Genomic DNA, 24,257 nt, shown 5'->3' with positions numbered 1-24,257 from the left:
AAAATATACAGTATTTTTACCTCAAAACATGCTACAATGGCTTTATAGGTACTCTTAGAACACTGTGTAAATTAAAATTTTTCTTTTAAATATTTGTATTATGCAGCCAATTCTTAAAGGAAACAATTTTGCATTAGTACTGGCTCCATCAACTATAGTCAACATGCTGTAAAACTAACTTTTCCTCAGTCATTTCATTTTTTCAAATCACCAATTATTATTAAATTAAATCTGGTAAGTAGTCCATTATATACTATTTATTAAATAAAGCCATTTTTTAGTTGTACAACTAATCCTGAAAGTATCTTATTTCTGCATACCACAACTCAAAGGCTGAATGCTTTATCAAAACTCTAACAAACAGAAGGCTAATCCTACGCCAATTTTTAATCCTGAGCTACTTTAATAACTCAATTGTAAAAGCCTGAAAAAAAACTGAGATTATAATACTTTTTACAGATCCAGACTAACACATCTACCCCTCTGATACTTTATAATACTAATTATCACATAATGGCAAACTTAGACTTTGAATCATCTCCTGACTCAATCCACAATGGTTTGACATCGTTTCTAGCTTCCCTCAAATGTCTTTAAACAGGCTACCATAATTTAGTAGTTCACAAACACAGCTATACCTTTCCCTTCATGGAGCACATTTACAATGTTATCCATGTGTCTCTATACCCACTAGTTGCAGGGTGTCACACCTACAGCCTGCTGGCCACTTTCATCCATCTGCAACTCCCTCTGTGCACGCACAAAGAGGACCTGGCCTGCTGCTGCTCCTCCACAGATTATTCAAAGGGGCCATGAAGGAGGAGCAAGCTTGTGCGGGGTTAGGGCTTCCCTTCTCCTGCTGTTGACATCAGGACTTTCAAACTAGTTTTACATCCAATTAGCTGCTTTGCTTCCCCTCCACTGCAGCTACCACAAAAGACTCAAAGGAGGGGCAGCTTTTCAAATGCCCAGGGAGGCTCCTGTAACATAAACCTCCAGGGCTCTCTAAACTATGCTGGTGTCTCTCCACAGTCCCCAGAGCTCAAACAGAAGATACTCATCCAGAAGTCCTGGATTCAGTCCTTACAAAAGACCTAAGCAAGGATGTTGGCTATGGTGTCTGTAACCCTAGAACACAATCTGCTTCCAGAGCTAGAAAGAAAAATCAAGAACTCTGATTCCCAGCGCTCTGTGTTGCACAAATATTATGCAAGCCTTTGGCAGTGTGTTGCGTCCCCCTTTGTGGGCTGGTCCACATATCAGCATGCTTTCTCTCTCAGCAGTTACTCCAATGGCTAAAGTGGAACAGGTCTCTGCAACAAATCTGAAAATTAGGAGTTCAAACCCTGCTGATATCAGTGTGCAGTTTGGAGGGGTGGGCGGGGAAGTATGCAAGTTAGTATAAAGTCTCTGCAGTAATTGTTGGCATAATTTATATTGCAAAATATTATATTTAAAAAGGAATTTGGATTTTGTGTTAGTAGTTGTCTTAGTGCTGTAGTTTTAGTGTTGGTATTTCGGTTAATGGGAGCTGTCCTTCTAAGACAGATGTTGATAAATTGGAGAGGGTTCAGAGAAGAGCCATAAGAACGATTAATGGATTAGAAAACATGCCTCACAGTGACTGAATTCTTTGAGCTTAACAAAGAGAAGGTTAAAGGGTGATTATAGTCTATAAGTATCTACATAGGGAACAAATATTTAATAATGGGCTCTTTAATTTAGCAAGGAAAGATAAAACACCATTCAATGGCTAGAAGCTGAAGCTAGACAAATTCTGACTAGAAATAAAGCATGTATGTTAAATAGTTATAGTAATTAACCATTGGAACAATTTACCAAGGGGCATGGTAGATTCACATCACTGACCATTTTTAAATCAAGATTGGATGTTTTTCTAAACTATATGTTCTGAGAAATATTTTGGAGAAGTTCTATGACCCATGTTATTCAGGTCAGACTAGATAATCAAATGGTCCCTTCTTGCCTTGGAATTTGTAAGAACAGGATGTGGCAGACGGAATGTTTGAGATGCAGTGTAAGGTGTGAGAGATTTTGCCTGTGTCTTCAGAGAGTGGCGGACCCTGAATTTGTGAAATCCAGAAAGGACAGAATTTGATTTAATAAGTTTATCTTTCCAAAAAAACAAGTCTTGTTCTCAGAGGCCTTAGGGCACTGCTAATGAGCTACAGCACTTTTCACTTTTAGATTACCAGTCTGAATCCTTCCTATGTCAGCAGGGATTAAAAGTTGTTCCCATATAATGGAAGTTCAGCAGACCCTACATTAGAAGAGTTTTCAAATCCCAGTTTCAGCTCTGCTGTCAAACTCACCACTATGTTCTGAGACTAGATTAAGATCTTCATGGTAGGGAATTCTCTTACCACGTGCTATGCATTGTACAGACACAATGAGGGCTTGATCTTGGTTATGTCCTCGCATGAGAACTCCTGCAGCAGGGGCCAAAACTGCCTTACTCACTACAAGTTTTTGAAAGTTTGCAATACTTTTTACACGCACACTGGAGGTGGGTAAGAGATCAAAAATCAGAAAGCAGACAAAAAACACATGGTTTAATTTTTTTAATTCACTATTTTGGGTCGGGTCTGATTTTTTTTTTTTTTTTTAAACATTTGAGGTTTGCAATACGGCATGCTTTGTAGATCCAGAACCTGATTTCTAGAGGTGCTGAACACACACCTTAACAGGAGCTGCAGGTGCTCAGCACTTATGAAAATGTAGTTCAGAATCTTAAAGAACACAGCAACCTGCAGTCTAAACATATTATTCCACTTTTCTCAAAACAAAAGAACCTTTTGTTTGATATTAGCAGAATACTGTGGGCCACACATTGCCATTGATTACATCTGAACAATACCAATGGCTTTAGTGAGTATTACTGACCTAAGAACATAATTTTCACCAAGCAATTTTAACTTTCAGGTTAATTCATAAAGCTCCATACAATTTCTGAATAAGCTGTTTTATAAATTTGAAAGTCAGAAGTCAGAATTGCTTCCCCTCCTTAGTACACTATACTTCATTCCAAGTCTTCCAGCCATTAGTGTAGTTCTTACCACCAATCCTTAGAACAGCATTTCCCAAACTTTGTAAGTTGGCCAGCCCCTCCTTTAGGAAAATCCCTGGACTCTTGCCATATATTGCTATAAGGCCTACAGATTTTATTTTATACATCCTCTGCACTGTCTGCTCCTAGCTAGTTTTTCACACCCCACTTTGTTAAGTGCTACCTCAGAATATGAAGAAGAGGCTAGTCATAGCTGCTCATACCTCTCTCCCCCACACATATCTAAACTAGTGAATCTTGATCTCCAGGACAGTTGCACTGTAGGAACAAGCATAATTCAAACATTTTTTCCCCTTATACTATAAAACGTTCCTGCTATCCTCAACTAACAATTTGTACCAAAAAACCACACACATTTTGGCAACAAAGCATTTTTTAAATTTGACTAAGGTAAAACAAAACAGACCACAGGAAGAAATAAGAGTTTGATATTATGAAGTACTTACTAAAAGCCGATTTTTGGCTGCCACCATTATTGTAGCACAATTTGCTGACCAGGCACAACACTTCACTAACACTTCCACATCATCCTTGTGTTCGTCTGCATTTCTGAAGAAGTCTTTTATATCAATAGTTTTCAGTTCATTTGCTGAACACACTTCCCAAAGCTTCAAGAACAAATATATTAAAATCAGCCTTAAAAATCAATTAGCGTAAATGACAGAAATTAGCATTAACTGATTGCAATACTGATTAGGTTATTCAAAAGCGCATACAATATTTTTAATTTAATTTTCCAGATCAACTGGAATGTTACTGTACATTCATGTATGCAAACAGGTCAGAGCGAAAAGAAGATAGCCCCTCTACACTGCTGTGTTGAGATTGTACTTGAATGCATACTCAGTTCTGGGCATTTCTTTACCAGAAAGGTATTGCAAAATTGGGGGAAGTTCAGAAAAAAGCGCAACAAAATTATTGTTGACCTTTAAGGAAAGATTAAAAGATCTTATATGCCCTACCTCACCTGCCCTTCCCCACCCCCCAAAAGACATGGGGAAACATACCACAATACACTTTAATCTTTGTTGCTTATGAAATGCATTTAGTTATAGGTTATGTTTATCTATTAAATATTAAAATTGCATAAAGCAGTTTTCCCTCAAAGTTATTATAAACATATTTCAGAGAAAAACCTAACATTTCTGGGTTTAAAATGCAAGACTATTTTATAATCCTTAACAGAAAGAATGTTTTCTTTTATGGATTACGTTTATTGTAGTTTTTCATGTGCATACCACAAAGTAAAAACAGCACAACATACGTTCCTGTAAGCATGATGTTTAATATATATGCCGTTATGTACAAGACTATTTTGTATTAAATTAAAATGTTTTGAAGAAATTTCCAGTTTGGAAATTGAAAAAAAACTTTGTACTGAATGTCTACATAAACATATTTTACACATTCCACAGGGACTTAGTTGCAATTTTTCCAACAAAACTTCCATATTCAGATATTACACTTCTGTATCTGTTTGCATATTTTATATATATATATTTTCCTATCAATCTATTTTTTAAACTATCTACACAATCCCTTCAGTGGGAAGCACTGAGGCCATAGTAAAACTATAGGCCAGCTACTACTGACTTTTTGAAACCAAGAAAATACAATTGCCTATGGTAACCCTCTTCACTTTATTCTAAAATACTACCAACCAGATGTACTATGAAACTCCCTTCTTTACCTGACATTTGTCCAGCTTTTGTCGAGATGCTCACTAGCAGAAACTATTAGTGAATGGTAGTTTATTAAACATCACAGACAAACTTTGTGATCAACTTTTTTCTTTTTTACAAAAGTTATTTTAGATTTCCCTTTATGGCTAAATGAGATTATTTATCATCAACAATGAGCCCCAAAATAGAAATAAAGCACACACAATTCTAGACATAATTTAAGTAATAACATAACAGTAGTAAAAATAACAAGGAGTCCTTGTGGAACCTTAGAGACTAACAAATTTATTTGGGCATAAGCTTTCGTGGGCTAAAACCCACTTCACCAGATGCATGGGGTGGAAAATACAGTAGCAGGTACATGTACACAGTACGTGAAAAGATGGGAGTTGCCTTACCAAGCTGGGGGGGGGGGGGGAAATCAGTGCTAATGAGACAATTAACAGTAGCAAGGGAGGAAAAATCATTTTGTAGTGGTAATGAAGGTGGCCCATTTCAAACAGTTGACAAGAAGGTGTGAGTAACATTAGGGGGAAATTAGTTTTTGTAATGACCCATCCACTCCTAATTTGATGGTGTCCAGTTTGCAAATTAATTCCAGTTCTGCAGTTTCTCGTTGGAGTCTGTTTTTGAAGTTTTTGCTGATATAGACTAACAAAGCGAGCATTCTGAAACATAACAGTAGCAGTCACCTAAGTCCTGTGACGGAAGTGAGATTTTTATTTGCAAAAACTCAAATTAACTTTACCTGTAGAACAATAAACCCAGATAATCCTCCACCCCAGAGTAGTTACAGTAACTCCTCACTTAACATTGTCCCAGTTAATGTTGTTTTGTTGTTACATTGCTGATCTATTAGGGAACAAGCTCCTTTAAAGTTGTGCAGTGCTCCCTTATAACGTCCTTTGACAGCTGTCTCCTTTGTCCACTGCTTGCAGGATTCTCTGGAAGAGCAGCCCCTCCTCATGGGGATTAGAACCAGAGGGGGCTGGGAGCAAGCAGCTCTCCTAAGTTCCCTGTAAAGTATGTGGCTCAGCAGCTGCCCAGCAGCAGTTCAGGTGTCCCTCCACCCACTGCCGTGCTGCTCCTGCCCTGCCCTCTGCCTTGGAGCTGCTCCTGGGAGCTTCTTTCTTGCTTGGGGGGGAGAGAAAAGAGTTGCTGATATCAGGATGTCCCCCTGCAGGAGGGAGCTTGCTGGAAGCTGTTGCTTCCTGTCTGAACTGGCTGATCTGCTTAAAAGGGCAACATACTTGAAGTAGGATTACCGTACTTAAAGGGGAAATGCACATCACTCACTCTCTCTCTCTCTCACACATGCATGCACCCCACCCCCAGCACTTTGGAAAGTCAGCACCTGTACAGCCCCGTATGTGCTGTCAGGAGGAGAGAGTGGTGCGCTCCATCTGGATAGCATGGGCTCATCATCATGTTCAGTTTTTGCAGGGAACTGTTTGCAGCTACTGCCCAGCATCTATTGTGTTTCCTCCCTCCTGCCTCAGTCCACACTGCCTTGTAGAGTGTGAGGCTACATTAACAACAGCGTGTTAACCCTTGAGGGCTCAGCCAAGTGCTAGTTCATAATTTAGCAGCAAGGCATTCCCTGGGAAATATTCCACCCTCTTACTCCACCACCTCAACCAAGCTTCACAATCATTCATCGCAGTGTACAATATTAAACTGTTTAAAACGTATACTGTATATGTATATAATGTCTTTTGTCTGGTGAAAAAAATTCCCTGGAACCTAACCCCTTCATTTACATTAATTCTTATCGGGAAATTGCATTTGCTTAACATCATTTCGCATAAAGTTGCATTTTTCAAGAACATAACTACAACGTTAAGTGAGGAGTTACTGTACACATATAGGTGACTTTGACCTTGACTGTACTGAAGTAGAGCACTAGCAAAAAGGGATCCTCCACTTCTGAGCATGCAATTGCACAAATAGCAGACAATGCTGAACAGTATTAACTAAAAGAAAAAGGCTAGACTGATTTTTCTGATGCAGTAAAAGATGTGGCTTTCACATCATCTTCTGCTATGTGCTTTCAGGAAGTGAAATCACAGGCTGAATATTCACAGGTTAAGGTGTAGAATTTGAACTTCCCTCACCAGAAAGATGAATGATAGATGAAAGTAAACAAATTGTTCTCCAGCACTGGAGTCTTAAAAGAAAATATATTGAAACTAAAGTTTATGTCACAGCATACCAAGTGCTTCATTGTAAATGCAAGAATTCAAAAATAAAGACTGAAATTTCTTAAAATGGTTAGAATGAATATTTGTCCATATCAAAAAATACATACTGGATATAAATGGAGTCCTAGTAAACTAGGCACGTTTTTCAAGGGTAGTTTATTGTACTGAAATTATTATTCTGAAGAGTGACCATGATTAAACTGCTCTCAAGATAGACTATATGAAACTCAAATTAGATCTGTCTGCAGCAGGACAGTTTAACTTTATGTTGTATAAGAAGCTCAGCACAAGGGGGACTGGTGTACCAAAATGAGATACTAAAATAATTATGTATGTAAACTTGCACTGAATGAGTTGATGTTGGAATAGTTTGCTGGCACTCATTCTTTGTGAGTATTTTGCTTTTAAATGTCCTGCTTCCCTGAAGCATGCTAGAGAATTAACAATGCCCACCTGGCTGGCTTCTTTGTATATTTTCTCTGAGCAGCTATCCAAAGTGATTGTTCTTTGTTCCCACAGAAGCATACAAGTAGCACAGAAGCATCAAGGGATCCTGCCCCAATCACAGCAGCAAAGGGTGGAGACAAGAGAAAAGCTAAATCTCCTCTCAGCTGGCACAGTGGTAGAACAGAAAAAGGAAAGATGTGGGAGAAAGACAAGAAACAGCAACAATTTTTCCCTAACAGCTGGGAGAAAAGGGCAAGAAGTAAGTAAGCAAAGCTTTCACTTCTTCCCAGCTGCCTAGGTTTGGGAAGAGCGCCAAGTAACCACAAGCCAAAGCTGACATGAAAGATGGGGACTGTTTTATGGTGGGACTGCTTCCAATCAGGGAGAATTCTGGGTTTCTGGCCAGGATATTGTACCTGGACCCAGCTAAGGAGGATACAGACAATCAGTCTCTAGACAGTATTTAAACCCACCAGCTAAAAAGGATTCTGGTAAAATTTTCAAGCTCAGTCCCCAGATCTCAGTGATCCATTCACCAAAACCAAACTAAACCACTTTTAACTTTCATTTTTTAACAGCAGCTGCAATAGCATTAGCAGCTCTTTAACATTCCTGATTTAGCTTCTCTTATGGCAAGATAAAAGCTTCTTTGAACAGTGATTCTAAAATGGTACAAGCTTTAGGTTGTAATTGGCAACTATACCTCCCTTTCTAAAAGAAGAAAACATTACAGTATAGGGGAAAAGAGCTACCCTAACCAACCCCAACCCCCACCCCAAACTTCTGCTTGAGCTCGTTTGTGTAAAATTACATTAAATTCAAGAATACGTTAGTCATTCCTGACTATCATATTGAAGATATATTTTATATGCCAGATCTCCCTTCCAATCAATCTAAATCTTCTATTATGCACATATGATTTTAAAATGTATCCCAAAAATCATTCTCTCAATTAGAAAAGTTACATGACTGGAAGGATGGTGAAGATAAAGGAGTAAAAAAGACCCTGGGTTCTATTTCCATCTATGACACAGAATTATTCATTTAATGAGTCATTTAACTTCTGAGCCTTGGTTTCTCATCTTTAAAATAGGAATGCCACTCAGCTACCTCACAGTGAAAATACTAGGCTTAATTCATTACCATTTGTAAAAGGCTTTGAGATTCTTGAATACAAGGCAATATTAAAATGCAAAGTATGTTATATAAGCCAATAATATAAATTTCCATTATAAAAAACAGACAGGTAATTTACAAAGCATACCTTTAATGTTCCATCTGATGAGCAACTAGCCACATATTTGTCATCTGGTGAAAATCTGCAGTGGCTGACAGAATTTAAGTGACCAAACATTGTATTTCGACAATACTTTTTGTTCAAATCCCAAAGCTGCATAAAAGGTAAACACAACACAACTGCTGTTTAACCAAAAAACAATCTAAAGCTAAGAATATCAAAAACTTTCCTACCAAAACCAGGAATCCACATTCAAAAACAGAAGAAAAGCTTTAATTCAGATTTTTCTTCATATTCACAGCAACACAGGGAAGCCAGTGGCAACACTCATTTATTAAGTTACCTAAATTTTTAGACTGAGATTTTCACCTTGACCTACCAATTCACGTAAAAACTAAAACTTGCCCATCTTCACTAGGATTTACCTCAAGTTTTTAATTCACTTGAATTAACTAACTCAAACTAAGAACACGCCTTTTTTTCCCCTAATGAAGACAAGGCCCTTGAGGGAGGGAGAGAGAAGGGTATGGAAAGTTTGCCTTGATCTCAATGCTTCTCAAACTACCTCCCTTTTATCTTATCTTCCTCTTGTCTTCCAAGTTCAGGAGAAGTTTACTAACAATTCCTAAACTCTCTCTGATCCCCTCAAATAGTCATACATCCTATTAATGTACTCCACTGAATCCACCCTTACTCCAAGGTCACTAATGACCTGCTAACTAAATCAAAAGGACACTATAATTTTTCTTTGTCTGCTGACTTCTGAACTTTTTGATCACACTCTCCTCATTTCTCTGAATCTATGATCTCTCTCGAGTCTCATCCTAAGTGGCCTTTCAGCATTACCTTTAGCACAGTGGTTCTCAAACTTTTGTACTGGTGACTCCTTTTACATAGCAAGCCTCTGAGTGCGACCCCTAATTAAAAACACTTTTTTAATATATTTAACACCATTATAAATGCTGGAGGCAAAGTAGGGTTTGGGGTGGAGGCTGACAGCTCGTGACCCCCCATGTAATAACCTCGTGACCCCCTGTAGGGTCCCGAGCCCCAATTTGAGAACCCCTGCTTTAGCGGCTCTTCTTAAGAGTGACTTGGTGATTTTGGGTGCACAATTTGAGATACCTTAAAGGGGCCTGAATTTTTAATGGAAGGGCATGTGCTGAGCACTTTTTGAAAAATCAGGTCCCTTTAAGGTGTCTCAAAAATTGAGGCATACAAAGTCACTAATCACATGAAAATCTTGTCCACTATCCTAACACCTCATCTATTCCCATGTTTTTTACTACTTTTATAGAGGAAACATCTAAATCTGTCACTGCAGCCTGTCCCAACTCTCAATAGTCCTCTCAGATATATCCTCTAGGATGTCCAAGTGCAGTCTCTCCAAAACTGAATCTCTTCTAATCTTTGTCATCTGCCTCTCATCTCTGTCAACAACTACAATTTACTATCGATTCTTATTTTCTGCAACCCAGGTGCCATTTGATTCGTCCATCTCCTTCTCATTTCCAGTTTCTTACGTCATTTCGTTCCTCTTTTTATTATAGTTATAATCCAGCCCAATTGCTAAAATCTTCCACGCATTGGTCATTTTTGCCTTAATTACTACAGTTTTCCTTTCTGATTTTTTCCTATTCACTTCTTCCACCCACTGCTCCCAATCATTCCAAAATGCAGTTGCTAAAAACATCTATTTCTCTTGCTACTTCAGCATAACCCTCTTCCTTCTTGAGTCTTTCAATAGCTTTTTGTACCCTCTGACATCTAGGCAAGGATCAGGATTTTGAAGATCATACATAATCTTTTTCTCCAAACTTTCTGCTCTTATCACTAGTTCATCACCAATCTTTTCCATTAGCCTTTTCCCAAACTCTCATCTTCATACCTTTTAGCATACTGTCCCTTACTGCTGGGGCAGTATCCTTGATCTCTTCAGCTAAGTGCCACTCCACCTCCTCGCTAGCCCCTGTAAAAACCCACTTCTAAGAATTCTACCTACCTTCTGATGAATTATCACTATATTCTTCCTTACCTGCATTGTCGTCATGTGTCGTGTCATATGTTTGTCTTATCTAATAACTTACATAGTCAGCTTTTTGAGTCAAGGAACTTGTTTTATGGTATTTATAAAGTGTATGTACACTTCATTTTTAATAGTAAGCAACATAAAATAATCTCAGCATTTCCTACTTACTTTGATGTAAGTATCATTTGAGCAGGTGGCTAAGAGAAGTTGATCATTTGTGTTATTAAACTGGCAGCAGTTGACCTGTTCTCCATGTTCTTCATATACCTGTACAAGCTGACCTGTTCTTGAGTTCCAGATCTAAACAGAATTGATTTAAACAAACAACCAAAAAACCTGTTTGAAATATATTCTATACAGTTATTAAAAACAACAGTGTGTGATTTATTTTTTTTTTACACAACTTTGCTGGAACATTTAATATAAATTAAATGCACTTTTCTCATAAGTTTGTAACTATTTAACAGTATTTCTCCCAGTAATATTTGAAAGAAGGGGAAAATGTGAAATTGAAATGAAAAAAAGAAAAATATTGTTATGGACAAGTTATAACAATTTGTGGTTAAGAGTGGAAAATAGAGGATGCTTTTAAAAATAACAGTGGTCAGACAAGTTTTTACTAAAAATGTGATCACAATAAGATGCTTGAAAGTATCTTTTCACATCAATTCACTCTTGCCAAAATATAGTCTTTGGGTATTACTAAAATGGACAGGCCTGCACCTTGTTGAAACATTTGAAAAACTGAGGTGATATTAGAAAAAAATCTTGAGTAAAAGATTTGAGATTCATATATGAACTTACTACAATTCTAAAGAAATATACAGAAGCAGCCTAAAAAACCAAACAAGACAAACAGAAGCAAGTGAAACAATACTGGCAACAAGCATGAAGGAAGCTATTATGATACTGATGTCACTCATGTTGTAATGATTCTGTTTACACACTCAGATATTATTATGCTCCAGCCAGACTGAAGAATCATCTTATAAGATAATATGATAGTAAATTATGCTTTATACAAAACTATGCTTTACATTATGCACATCTAAAATAAAAGCATGTCTCTTAAAATATTTTCAAGTTGAAAAACAGTACCTATAATACTTGTTCTCCGCATAAGGTATACATAAACAAAAAGATCTTAAAATTGGCTCAGTTTAAATTGGTTCAAGTTTAGAAACAGAACTACTTATTCTACTCAGAGGAAAAATGCTCACCACCATTGCCTTACCTTAACTTTTTTATCCACTGAACAAGTTGCTACAAATCTGTCATCTGCAGAGAAAGCGCAACAAAGTACTTCATCATCATGAGCCTTTATTTCCAAAAGCTTCTCTCCACTTTTCGCTTTGAACACCTACATAGGCAGAGTATAACAAACACTGAAATCTTATGCCTAATGTACTCTGAGCTAATTTCAAAATACCAATTTTATGCCTCATGCAGTATATGTTCTCAATTTTCTTATTTCAAGAGTTCCTTATAATATTAAAGGGAAAATTGCCAAACGGTTCATGCTAAATTTTTTTTTACCCTGAAAATGTTTATAATCTCATAGAATGTGTGCCCAGAATTTTAAATATCCATTCTTTACAAAGTTGGAGCTCAGATCAGAGATCACAAGAACAATAAGAATGTCCCTGAATGGCTGAAAGTGAAATCTGGGGGAGAGTGATAATTATTCTTAAATATATTGTCAAAGGTTACAATTTACACTTGAGATGAAAAACAAAACAGTGATGGGAAGATTGTGTGTGTGGTGATGGACAAATTAGAAAAATAGGAACAAATTTGTCTTTGGGTACAATTGTGTTTCTATTCAGGTTCTTCACTATTTAGTGTATACAATTTTGAATGTATAAAGGACACAATCACTTGGCTGTCAAGTAGTAGTACTCATATTTTAATTTTAAATCCCAAAGACAAAAATATTTTATATATTAATATTTTTCCTTTCATCCTCCATGTAGATAACATTAAAATGAGGAATTCTACGACAACATATCAGAAGAATCAGATTACTTGGTATATTAATGATTTTGAGGAAGAAGGGAAGACACTTCAAAGTCTTATTGAGGAAGACCCTACAACAAAATCTTTCATTCCTGAGTTTCCCTGACTCAGAATGGGAAGAAGTGGGGGGAAAAGAAACCATATACTTCCATCATCTTGCCAAAAATTCTCATATTTACTTTTAGGAATGAGATAGCCAGGGACTGGAACCTAAGGAAAAATAAGGATGATGCACAGAACCCTTGCTTAATCTAGACTAAACTTCCCTACTCAGAGTTATTGATCCTCAACAAAAAATTGTTCAAGCGGATCTTGAGATGCCAACTGAAGCAGGACCAAGGTAATTTAAATTTGTTTTTTCTACATTTTCTCTTTCTTGTTGAGTTGAAAGGGAATAAGAATGAAAATGAAACAGATTTTAAAACATAACCTAATCATGAATATTATGTTTAAGGTGCAAGGAAATCAGAATTTGTAATAAATTCTGAAAATTTGCATTTCCCAAATCTAAGGACCACCCTATTTTGGTTTCAGACAAGATCTTTAGGTTTGGTTGTGGTGGGGGTACCTGAATAGTAGTGTATTTCCAATTTTAAAAAAACACCTTTTCTGTAGAATTATTTAACAAGGAATAGAATAATTATCAGCAAAATTTAGGCAAGTTCCCTTTCAAAGGCTATTTCATTCCATACACAGCTAAATTTTTCCTCCACTACACGGGGGGGACAAGGACAAGAAACAAGAAAAAGATGCTGAAGAGAGGAATGAGATAGCCAGGGACTGGAACCTAAGGAAAAATAAGGATGATGCACAGACGACAGAGAGAACATAAAACAGATTCATGCCAACACCAAGAAGAGACAGGTCTATGTCATGTGGGACTCCACTCAGAAGAAACAATAGCCCTGTGACCAGACCAGATCCAGAGAACAGAAGAGTGTGCTGTCTCTCAGGAGCAAGGATACAAGATGTGGACGTGAGGCTGAGGAAGATCCTGATGTGAGTGGGAAAAAAATCCACTGATTGTGCTGCATGTCAGGACAAATGACACTGCTAGATACCCATTGGAATGGATCAAGGAAGACTACGCTCGACTGGGTAAGGCACTTAAAGAAGCGGAAACTCAGTTGATTTTCAGCAGAATAACTCCAGTTCCTAGAGAAGGAGAGCGAAGGTGTAACAAGATAATCAAGATCAACAGATGGGACAAGGACTGGGGCTAGGAGGAAGGTTTTGGGATGATCGATCACTGGAAGGCATTTATAAAAAGACTGTTCTCAATTGATGGACTCCACTTGAGTATCTGAGATTTTAATGTTCTGGGCTCAAGGCTGGCATGACTGAAAAGGGTTTTAAACTATGAGATGAGGGGAGAAGGTTGGGAAAGATGTGAAATCTCCATGCCTGCCTTCAATACACAGGAGCTGGAAAATCAGCTAATGGAAGATATAGCAAGGGTTAAGGGAACACCACAAGCTAGAAAACTGGATGAGGTCTGAGGGAAACTAGAATGCTTGCACACAAATGCAGCAAGTCTGGGCAAAAAAATAGAGGAACTAGAACTGCAGGTGCAGGTCAAAACAGTTATTATAGGGATTACAGAAACCTGGTGGAATAGCACTCAGGACTGGAAAATAGGTATTGAAGTGTATGCACTGTTTAGAAGAGATGAAAATAAAAGTAAAGGTGGTGGGGTAGCATTGTACGTCAACGAAGCAGTAAACTGTAAAGACATGCGAATAGCATGGACAAAACAGAATCTGTCTGGGTCAAAATCAGGGTTATTAATTTTAAGGTTCTCTGTCAGACCATGCCTGATCATGCTGGAGCACACCAGGATGAGATGGTTCTCCCTAGGTCTGGCCTATTTGTCAGCATACTGACCACATGCTTATGAATACTTTGTTACTGTGTTGGATACAGTGATGGCTTATTTTGAGGCTGTTAGCCACTTTTAGAGCAATTGCATAAAATACCATGTGACCTTTGGACTTAAAGGAATTTATGGTTACATTAGTGCCTGGTGATCTCATATTAATAATTGCTATTATTATTATTCATAATAATAATAATAATAATAATTCCACCACTGCGTCACTCAGGGCTGTGAAAAATTTAATCCCCTGACCACCATAGTTAGGTGGACCTAACCCTCTGTGTAGCCGTGGCTAGGTTGATGGAATAATTCTTCCATCAGCCTAGCTACTGCCTCTCGGGGAGGTGGATTAAATACATCAATGGAAAAATCCTGTCCTTTGATGGTGGAAGCATCTTTACTACAGAGGCACAGCTGCAGCACCTGTGCTGCTACAGACACTGTATTGCAGACGTGCCCTTAGGCATCATGATCCAGGAGTGTACTTAAAGAAAAACAAACAGACAATCTAGTATAGACATCTCTGTATTACAATGGCTATAGATGCATTTAGGGGATATAAACCCTTGAACCGTATAATCCTGTATCCTTCTGAATAAAAAGATGACTCAATATAAGTTATACAGTTAAAATAATTTAGGCAAAAGTAATAAAGTAATATAGTAATAATTGGAGATATACCAATCTCCTAGAACTGGAAGGGACCTTGAAAGGTCATCAAGTCCAGCCCCCTGCCTTCACTAGCAGGACCAATTTTTGCCTCAGATCCTTAAGTGGCTTTCTCAAGGATTGAACTCACAACCCTGGGTTTAGCAGGCCAATGCTCAAACCACTGTGCTATCCCTCCCCCCAAGGCACACTTGTATATATCTTTTTGAATTATTTCCCTCTGAAGTACTCTAGTTTCTTGGCATCCTCGTATAGTAAAACAAAAATAGAAAAACTTAAGTACTATTTTGTCTGGATTGTCTTATACATTTTAGTTTTGTTTACATTTATGTATTTTACCTGTAAGGTTTTATCAGCACCACAAGAAGCTATTCTCTGTCCATCCTTGGAAAAGCAGGCATGGTAAACTGCATCTGTATGGGGACGGACAACCAAACGGGAGAGGTTCTTCATGGATTTTTTATTTCTACAACACAGAAATAATAGTCAATGATTTAAGAAAAATACTCATCTGGGAGGTTTCTTATTTAAATCTAATCCACACAAAAAATGCCTGTACATTTATGTTTTGAAGAGCACTTTAATATCTTTTACTTTTGTCTTCCAGATTTCAGGGCATAAGAGTAACACATATTGCAATCTTCCACATGCACTATAAGGGCTCGGATAGCTATACGATCTGATCATCCAAAAGTGGGATAATTTTTGTATGAAGAGTTAACAATCACCGACATGCAAACTTGTTGCTCACTAGTAGAGCACTTTCCTTCCAAAAGCATATTTAGGACAAGTACAGAATCACAGAAGTGTAGGACTGGAAGGGACCTCAATAGGTCATTTAGTCCAGTCCCCTGCACTCAGGACTTAGGCAGGACTAAGTACTAACTAGACCATTCCTGACTAGTGTTTGTCTAACTTATTCTTAAAAATCTCCAATGACTGATATTCCACAACCTAAGCAATTCATTCCAGTGCTTAACTACCCTGACAATTAGGAAGTTTTTCCTAATGTCCAACCTAAGCGTCCCTTGCTGCAATTTAAGCTCATTACTTCTTGTTCTATCCTCAAAGGTTAAGAACAACAATTTTTTTCCCTCCTCCTTGTAACGACCTCTTATTAACTTGAAAAGTTATGTCCCCCCTCAGTCTTCCAGGTTAAAAAAAAATCCAACTTTTTTCAATTTTTCTTTCTTCTAGGTGATGTTTTATAGACCTTTAATCATTTTTGTTGCTCTCCTCTGGACTTTCTCCAATTTGTCCAAATCTTTACTGAAATATGGCACCCAGAACTGGACAAAATACTCCAGTTGAGATCTTAGCGCTGAAGAGAGTGGAAGAATTACTTCTTGTGTCTTGCTTACAACACTCCTGCTAATACATCCCAGAATAACGTTCACTTTTTTTTTTTGGCAAGTATTACACTGTTGATTCTCATTTAGCTTGTGATCCACTATAACCCCCAGATCCCTTTCCACAGTACTCCTTCCTAGGCAGTCATTTCCCATTTTGTATGTGTGCAACTGAATGTTCCTTCCTAAGTGGAGTACTTTGCATTTGTCCTTATTGAATGTCAGCCTATTTACTTCAGACCATTTCTCCAGTTTGTCCAGATCTTTTTGAATTTTAATCCTATCTTTCAAAGCATTTGCAATCCCTCCCATTAATGTCTTCTACAGGTGTTCAAATCCCACCTTCCTTCCCAAACTTATCTCCATACATGTTACATTATATATCTATATCTATATCTATCTGTATTAGGGTGACCAGACAGCAAATGTGAAAAATCAGGACGGGGGTGGAGGGGTAATAGGAGCTTATAAAAAAAAAAAAAAAAGACCCCAAAATTGGGACTGTCCCTATAAAATCATGACATCTGTAATTACCTATCTTCTTATTGTTTCTTTCTATACCTACATGAATTACTGTTTTCAGCATTAAGAACCAAACCTGGCAGTGTACAGTTTAGGTATAGAAGTAAAAAACAACTACCACCACCTACCCCAATTGAATTAATCTGCCATATTATCTTTAAGGCCTTTTTGATATAATTTTTAGATTTACAATTCCTCAAATAGCTGCATTTCTTTTTCTTATAAAAATCATAATGCTCTCTAAAAATGTTTGTGGATTAATTGTACATAGAAAATAGTTTTCAGAAGAGCTGTTTAGTTTCCCTGTATACAAGAAACCAGTGTATCAAGATGGTTTGCAACTACTTACATCCATTCCAGGTAAAATGCTCCTTTAACAAGTTCTTGCTGAGCTTGCAGTTTGGCTTGTTGATACACTTCTGAAATCTCTGGTTGACACAGCCCTAACTGTATGATGTTAGGAAATGGCTGTCTTCCAAGAAGGTGTCCATTTAAAGACAGAAATTCCTGAAAGTTTTCACGTACTATGCTATCCTGTGAACAAAACAGGTATGTTTGATAATATAGCCAAAACTGGACACGGACATTTTTCAAACATATATTATTCATATTTTTGCATCTTACATAATAATTCTAATCTTTCAGAAGTGAAGTTTATATTTAGTCCTGGAGTAAACAGATTTAATAAAATGGAATATTTACAAGTAACCGACGTATTACATTGTTTCTCCCAAAATAATGGGCCAGATACCATCACTTTTACTCATCCTGAGTAGTCTCTTAATCCCAAAGCAGCTCTCTTAAAGGCAACCAGTTATTTCACAGAGTAAGGGTGACAGAATCTGTCCCAATAGGATGTGGGGACTACAGGAACCCTACCACAGTGTTACTTCTTACTAAATTAAAATTATTCAACATTTTTACAACTCTATATAAGTTATTATTTATTTATGTTCAGTCTTCACATTGAATATATACATGCTCTATTTTTAGTTAATATATGACTTTGTGGTCTGTTACTCATGTACATATTAATGTCCAAGAATTTATTTTTTCTTCCCCAAACTACAAGCTTTACTGTAAGGCAACTCCATAGTTCACCACTCTTTCCTTTGGCCTCTAACCAATTAATTATTTTTAATAACCTGAAATCAAACAGAAAAACAAGGTATGGTTAGAGACTATTAGTCATTTATCTTAAAGTAACATACCTTCTGATCCAATATATGGCTATATTCTACATATTCATGAATCAAATGGGCAGGCCCTACCAACTCTGTTTTTGCTTTTATCCAATCTAGAGAAAACATGAGAGCACAAAGTTCCTGTAAGAAAAAAAAAAAGTTTAACAAATATGTATAAGGAAAAAAGTCATTGCATATATAAAATTGTTGTGTCTAGCATTTTTTAAAAATGTGTACAGTAAAAATCAACATCCTTCTAAGGCTTCAAAGCTTAAAGTTTGAGAACAGACGGACATCAAAGGCGGGAAAAAACACCATATTAAAGGAAGCCATAAAATCTAAAATTTATTACTGGCAAAGTTTAAGAACAGGCCTCATCAATTACGCACACTTAAAGAGAGAGCCAGAGACAGCTATGTAAGATCCTGAAAGAGATCCTCAGCCAGAGCCTGAAGTTACTTAGTATTGTGACATATGGAAAGAGAGGCAGGATAAACTTCCCAATTATTAGTTTTAGTTAAATGGTCAAGAACAAGAATATAATCCAACATAATATCCTACAAAGATTGACAGAGAAGACTTTTTAAAGCTTTCACAGTCCTGACAAAAATCAAAAGTGTAACTACTATGCATGAAGCTGCCATTGCCAAACTTTAAAGCAGTTTCTGGGTAAAACAACCAGAATGGATGGAATAAATTCTGTCTAGTAAAAGGATGAAGCTGTTTCTAACATCACCTCTATTGTGCATTAACCTGATTACCTAAGAGCACCACACTATATAAAACTAATTAGCTCTATTGTAGCAGAGAAAAAGTTTATAACTTGAAAAATTGGTTGACAGACTTTAATGCCCCCCTATAGTAGCAAGTGTTACCGCCACTTCTAAGCAGTGAAATATTTATAATAGTGAGGGAGAAGGGGAAGGGAAATATTCTATAAAGTAAATGAGATGAAAACCCTAACCACTTCTTTGAAGAATCTGAATGCCTTGTATCCCAGATATGGACACAGGACATTTGTTTTGAATGCGTCCTAGCCAACAAGTAACAGATCTTTAATATATTAAAGAAATGTTCCATTACCACCATACATTACAAAAAATAAAAATGAAAAGTGAAGAAAATTATATTTTATGTAGATTACATATGGCTGACCAGCTGTTACTTTTATTTTGGATTTAATCTCTTAGTAATCTTTTTCCAAGTGTCCCCAATTTACCCTACCAGATTATTTTTGTTAGCAGACTGGTAGCACCAGTCTGCTAAGTGCTGTAGAAATGAAAGACAACCCTATGCTTCAAAGTTTACAATTTAAAAAACAAAACAAAACCCTACATTTTTTTATTTTTTATTTTTTTGCTTTAGCACAAATGGAGTTTCAAGAGGATACAACATGAATAAGGACCCTGCAAACAAATTGTCTTACATAATAAAAATAATTAGAAACATAAAACCTGATAGAAACATTTCTAATTTTGAAACTGACAAAAGTTCAAAACTCAAAAACCAAAAAAATGGGAGAAGCTGATGTAGTTTTCATAAAGTGTCCCCTTCCATTTTTGATCCAATTATAGAGCTAACTGAAATTTTTCATATTTTGAAAAAAATACAAATAGGAAGAAAACACAATTAAATGACAAAATTTCTCTTTTTGACCAGAATACAAAACCCAATAAGAAAGATAGATGAAGGCATCTATGTAGACAGCACCCCCCCCCATTCCACATCCACAGAATGGCTCACATACAATATATAACAAAACTATGGTGAGAGCAAAAATTAAATCTGATGAGATAGCTAATCTAAACTATTTCCCCTCCCTAAGGATTTCTCCCTACCCCAAAAAAGCTACTTGTAATGTAAGAAAGCAGCAGTATGGCAAATCCAAAGTATTTAAAAATCACGAGGTAGGTGTCCCAGTTCAGGACAATTGCACCTGTATTTCACCTCAGTGATTCATCAAAGGGCATGCACTCTCTGGCTTCAAGCTCCCCAGCTGTTGCCTCTCTTGGGTGGAGACCTGCATCTCTCTCCCTTCTGACCAGGGTAATTCCAGGCTGCACAGTTCTCTGCCTTTATTGTATTATTCTCAGAAAGGGACTCTGCCTAAGTAGGCTTGCTTACTTTCTCTTCAGAGAGTAATAACAGAGTGATTGCCAAGAGTTATAAGTTACCACATAGCTCTTTCTATTTATTCCTGGGGCAAAGGCAGTAAGTACAGAAAAAACATTAAAACCATAAGTGAAACTACACGCATGCTAATAAGCTTACCAGAGATCACCACAACTCCAACATGGGCTCTGTCAGGTGATTAGTCCTTACAACCCACAAAGGAGTTTCTTCTGTGGTCACAAGTTCATAACAGACCCAGCCAGTAGGCCAAGTCCTTCCAATCCTTCCCTAAGGATTGGGACCCTCTGGTGGACCAGAGGTCCTGTCCATTTGCTGGATCAAGAAGAAGGCCCTGAGTCTGTTTGAAACCAGGCTATTTTATCCAAAAATTCTCTCTCTCTCTGTCTGTGGCTCCCTGGAGAATCCAGTTTGAACTAGTATTTTCAAACCTCTCCAGTGGGTGGCTTCAAAGTGATGATAACCAAAGGAATTACAGTTGAACCCTGTTATGTCGCCGGCCTAGGGGTTTGCCAAAAAGCATCGAGATAACCGATGATCGAGATAAACCCCTATCCACCCCCCCACCCCTGAACTCCCCTGCCCTCTCTCCAACACCCCCTCCCTGCCCCCTTACCGCGGTGCCTGCACGTGGCTGGATCCAGCGAAGCGGGACGGGGAAGCGGGGCCGGGCGGCCGTGGACGGGGACCCGGAGCCGGGCGGCAGGCGAAGCGGGACCGGGGAAGCGGGGACCGGGGAAGCGGGGACCGGGGAAGCGGGGCCGGGCGGGGACCGGGGAAGCGGGGCCGGGCGGGGACCGGGGAAGCGGGGACCGGCGGGCAGCGAAGCGGGGACCGGCGAAGCGGGGCCGGGCGGACGGGCAGGCGGCGAAGCGGGGACAAGGTAAGCGGGGCCGGGCGGGCGGCAGGCGAAGCGGGGACCGGGTATGCGGGGCCGGGCGGGCGGGGACCGGGTATGCGGGGCCGGGCGGGCGGGGACTGGGTAAGCGGGGCCGCGCGGGCGGCAGGCGAAGCGGGGACCGGCGAAGCGGGGCCGGGCGGACGGGCGGGCGGCGAAGCGGGGCCGGGCGGGCGGGCGGCAGGCGAAGCGGGGACCGGGGAAGCGGGGCCGGGCGGACAGGCGGGCGGCGAAGCGGGCGGGGCCGGGCGGGCGGGCGGCAGGCGAAGCGGGGACCGGGGAAGCGGGGCCGGGCGGGCGGGCGAGGACCGGGGAAGCGGGGCCGGGCGGGGACCGGGGAAGCGGGGCCGGGCGGGGACCGGGGAAGTGGGGCCGGGCGGGCGGCGAAGCGGGGACCGGCGAAGCGGGGCCGGGCGGACGGCAGGCGAAGCGGGGACCGGCGAAGCGGGGCCGGGCGGACGGCAGGCGAAGCGGGGACCGGGTAAGCGGGGCCGGGCGGGCGGGCGGCAGGCGAAGCGGGGACCGGGTAAGCGGGGCCAGGCGGGCGGGCGGGGACCGGGGAAGGGGGGCCGGGCGGGCGTCGAAGCGGGGAACCGCGGGGCTGGGGACATGGGGCTGGGGAGCCGGGGAGCGGGAGGCCGGGGACGTGGGGAGCCGGGCGGCCAGGGACGCGGGGAGCCGGGCGTCTGGGGAACAGCGCGTCTGGGGAGCCGGGGCTAGGGCAGGAGTCGCGTGGCCGGGGAGGGATGCGGCAGGAGCCGGGCAGGGCCGCCGCCGGAGTTACAGTCGAACCCATTTATCTCGACCTCGGTGCTCTTCTGTGCTCGAGATATTAGGGTTCGGCGAGATTAAAGAATCGACATAACCAATGAGAAACCAATAAGACAAAGAGGGAGTTTGGCGGTTCCACTTCTAAAACGTCGACTTAATAGGATTGGCAAGTTAACCGAGGTCGAGATAAATGGGTTCGACTGTACATTAGCATACCCACTCCTCCTAGAGAAGTTGCATATAATCTCACAACACAAACACCTGCATTTTTAATACAATGAACTACAACAACATTAATCTTAATTCAATGAGATTTAACTTAATTAATTAAAGTTTGTCCACAATATTGTCCTCTGTCACATTAGGCTCCCAAAAATCATGGAATTTTAAAACAACAAAAAGTTGGGGTTCTTTTCAATTTCCTTCATTTTTGAGCCTTTAAGATTCATGTTATTAAGCTTCTCTCTGCTATTATGAGAAAGCTAGAAAGTTACTTTTTTAAATGAACAAAGATTTTGGCATAACCACCTGATTCTAAGAGCTGGGGCTTGGTTTTTGTGGAACAACAAAAAACAACAAACAAAGCCAACAAAAATCAACCAACACCACACCAAATATTAAAAGACTTGCAATGAAATCACAGGAGTTTCCAACACTGAGAAAAAGACTTTTGTAGCAAATAGTTATATAGGGAGAGAATACGTGGTTGTGGGAGAAAGGAGAAAGAAAGTACATGAATCTGAACTTACATTCTGCATGTTGGCACTAGCCATGTGGTATGCTAGAAAGTTATACCAGTACATACAGTCCTCTTGAGCTGGAGTAGGTATATGTAGTTTATAATGTTTCTTGTACTGATTTACTATCTTTTTATGCAGCTCCTGCAACAATGAATAGCAACAACATTTTCAATTAATACTATTATCTAATCCTGGGCTAAAATATTTTTATTGGTTTTTGGTTTCAAAATATTTTATTGAATGAATGAACTCAAAATTTTAATTACCATCTCTATAAAAAGCCAAATAAGCATCTAAGTTCACTAAATGAACAATCTGAAAGGTTAATTTTTCTCCTGCAAAATTTTTCCACAATATCTTTAGGGTAGTCCCATGTCTAGGTCAGGACCATATTTTCACTAAAGGAAATCCCAAAGTTTTGGGAAACATCACACCATATTTGTTGAACATTGTAAATGTATAAAGCACTTTACAAAATAAAACCATTCTAAGACCTTAGGAGCTCACATTCTATATCCACAAAGGAGTCATCTATTTGCTTTTGTAGTGCAGTACATGACTATTGTGAGCATTTACCTTTTTTTGCATTGAATATAAAATTACTTTATGGAGGTAGGAGAAAGATACTTTGTCTTCAGGGAGAGGAGGGGTCTTGAATTTATGAAGATTCTTTCTTGCTTTTGAAAAGATCACTTTTAGCTATTTTTATCATCTGAGTTCCTGGAAAATTTAGGGTGGGAGTTTCAAGAGAATCCTGGGGCCTATACTCTGAAATCACCTAGGTTTTTTTCTGAAAATCCCACCCTAGATTCTATGCCCTCCAAGTACTAGACTCGCTCACTATTCATTCAGTAGTGAAACTATGGCATCCCTAGATGTGAGATGATTTTTGGTGGGACTAGAGGGAGGATTCCATGTATGTCCTGCTCCAGGACCACTTGCAGTCAAACCTAGAAAAAGCGGGACAATAAAGGCTTTCATAATCTGTACCTGTAATTAATTTCAGGCCTCAGAGGATGCATTATTAAATAGCTAAGCTCAAATTCTTCTGGAAGCCAGTTATCCCTCTGTGACAGAGTGCTGGGCAACAATAGCTACACCAGCACTCTGATCTTTGGATCACCAATTAAATAACCCCAGGGTAAGCCTCCAGGGAAAAACTGTAAATTGATAGCTTGTGGATGGGCAAGAGAGAGCAACAAGACTAATTAACCCATTACCCAGAAAGTAGAAAAAGCACAAGGAGGAGGAAGTGCTCAGGGAGGAAGAGAGACTGGTAGACTTTTCAGAGGCAGAGCCAGGAGAGATCACTCAGAGGGAAGATGCATTCTGTCTCCCCCATCCTTGGCTGAGTGAGCTGTTGCCAAGTGTATGGTATTGTAAATTCTGAGCCGCACAAGTTGTAAAGGTGGTGGGAA

At 39.4% G+C, this 24,257-nt stretch overlaps 1 protein-coding gene across 1 annotated transcript in view; it reads right to left on the bottom strand.

Moving 5' to 3' along the window:
• Positions 1 to 24,257, bottom strand: part of APAF1 (apoptotic peptidase activating factor 1) — a 101,898-nt gene that overhangs the window by 37,872 nt on the left and 39,769 nt on the right. Inside the window, exons 10-17 of the mRNA XM_044981728.1 lie at positions 22,849 to 22,980; positions 18,328 to 18,441; positions 17,466 to 17,650; positions 15,585 to 15,711; positions 11,919 to 12,044; positions 10,853 to 10,984; positions 8,683 to 8,808; positions 3,535 to 3,696 (exon numbers count right to left, since the gene is read on the bottom strand). Coding sequence (XP_044837663.1) covers positions 3,535 to 3,696; positions 8,683 to 8,808; positions 10,853 to 10,984; positions 11,919 to 12,044; positions 15,585 to 15,711; positions 17,466 to 17,650; positions 18,328 to 18,441; positions 22,849 to 22,980 — 1,104 coding nt within the window. The remainder of the gene's footprint in view (positions 1 to 3,534; positions 3,697 to 8,682; positions 8,809 to 10,852; positions 10,985 to 11,918; positions 12,045 to 15,584; positions 15,712 to 17,465; positions 17,651 to 18,327; positions 18,442 to 22,848; positions 22,981 to 24,257) is intronic.

The sequence above is a fragment of the Mauremys mutica genome, chromosome 1 (genome assembly GCF_020497125.1).
Source record: "Mauremys mutica isolate MM-2020 ecotype Southern chromosome 1, ASM2049712v1, whole genome shotgun sequence".
Lineage (NCBI taxonomy): Eukaryota > Metazoa > Chordata > Testudines > Geoemydidae > Mauremys > Mauremys mutica.
Note: the sequence above shows the minus strand (reverse complement) of the source record. Positions and strands in the feature narration are given on the sequence as shown.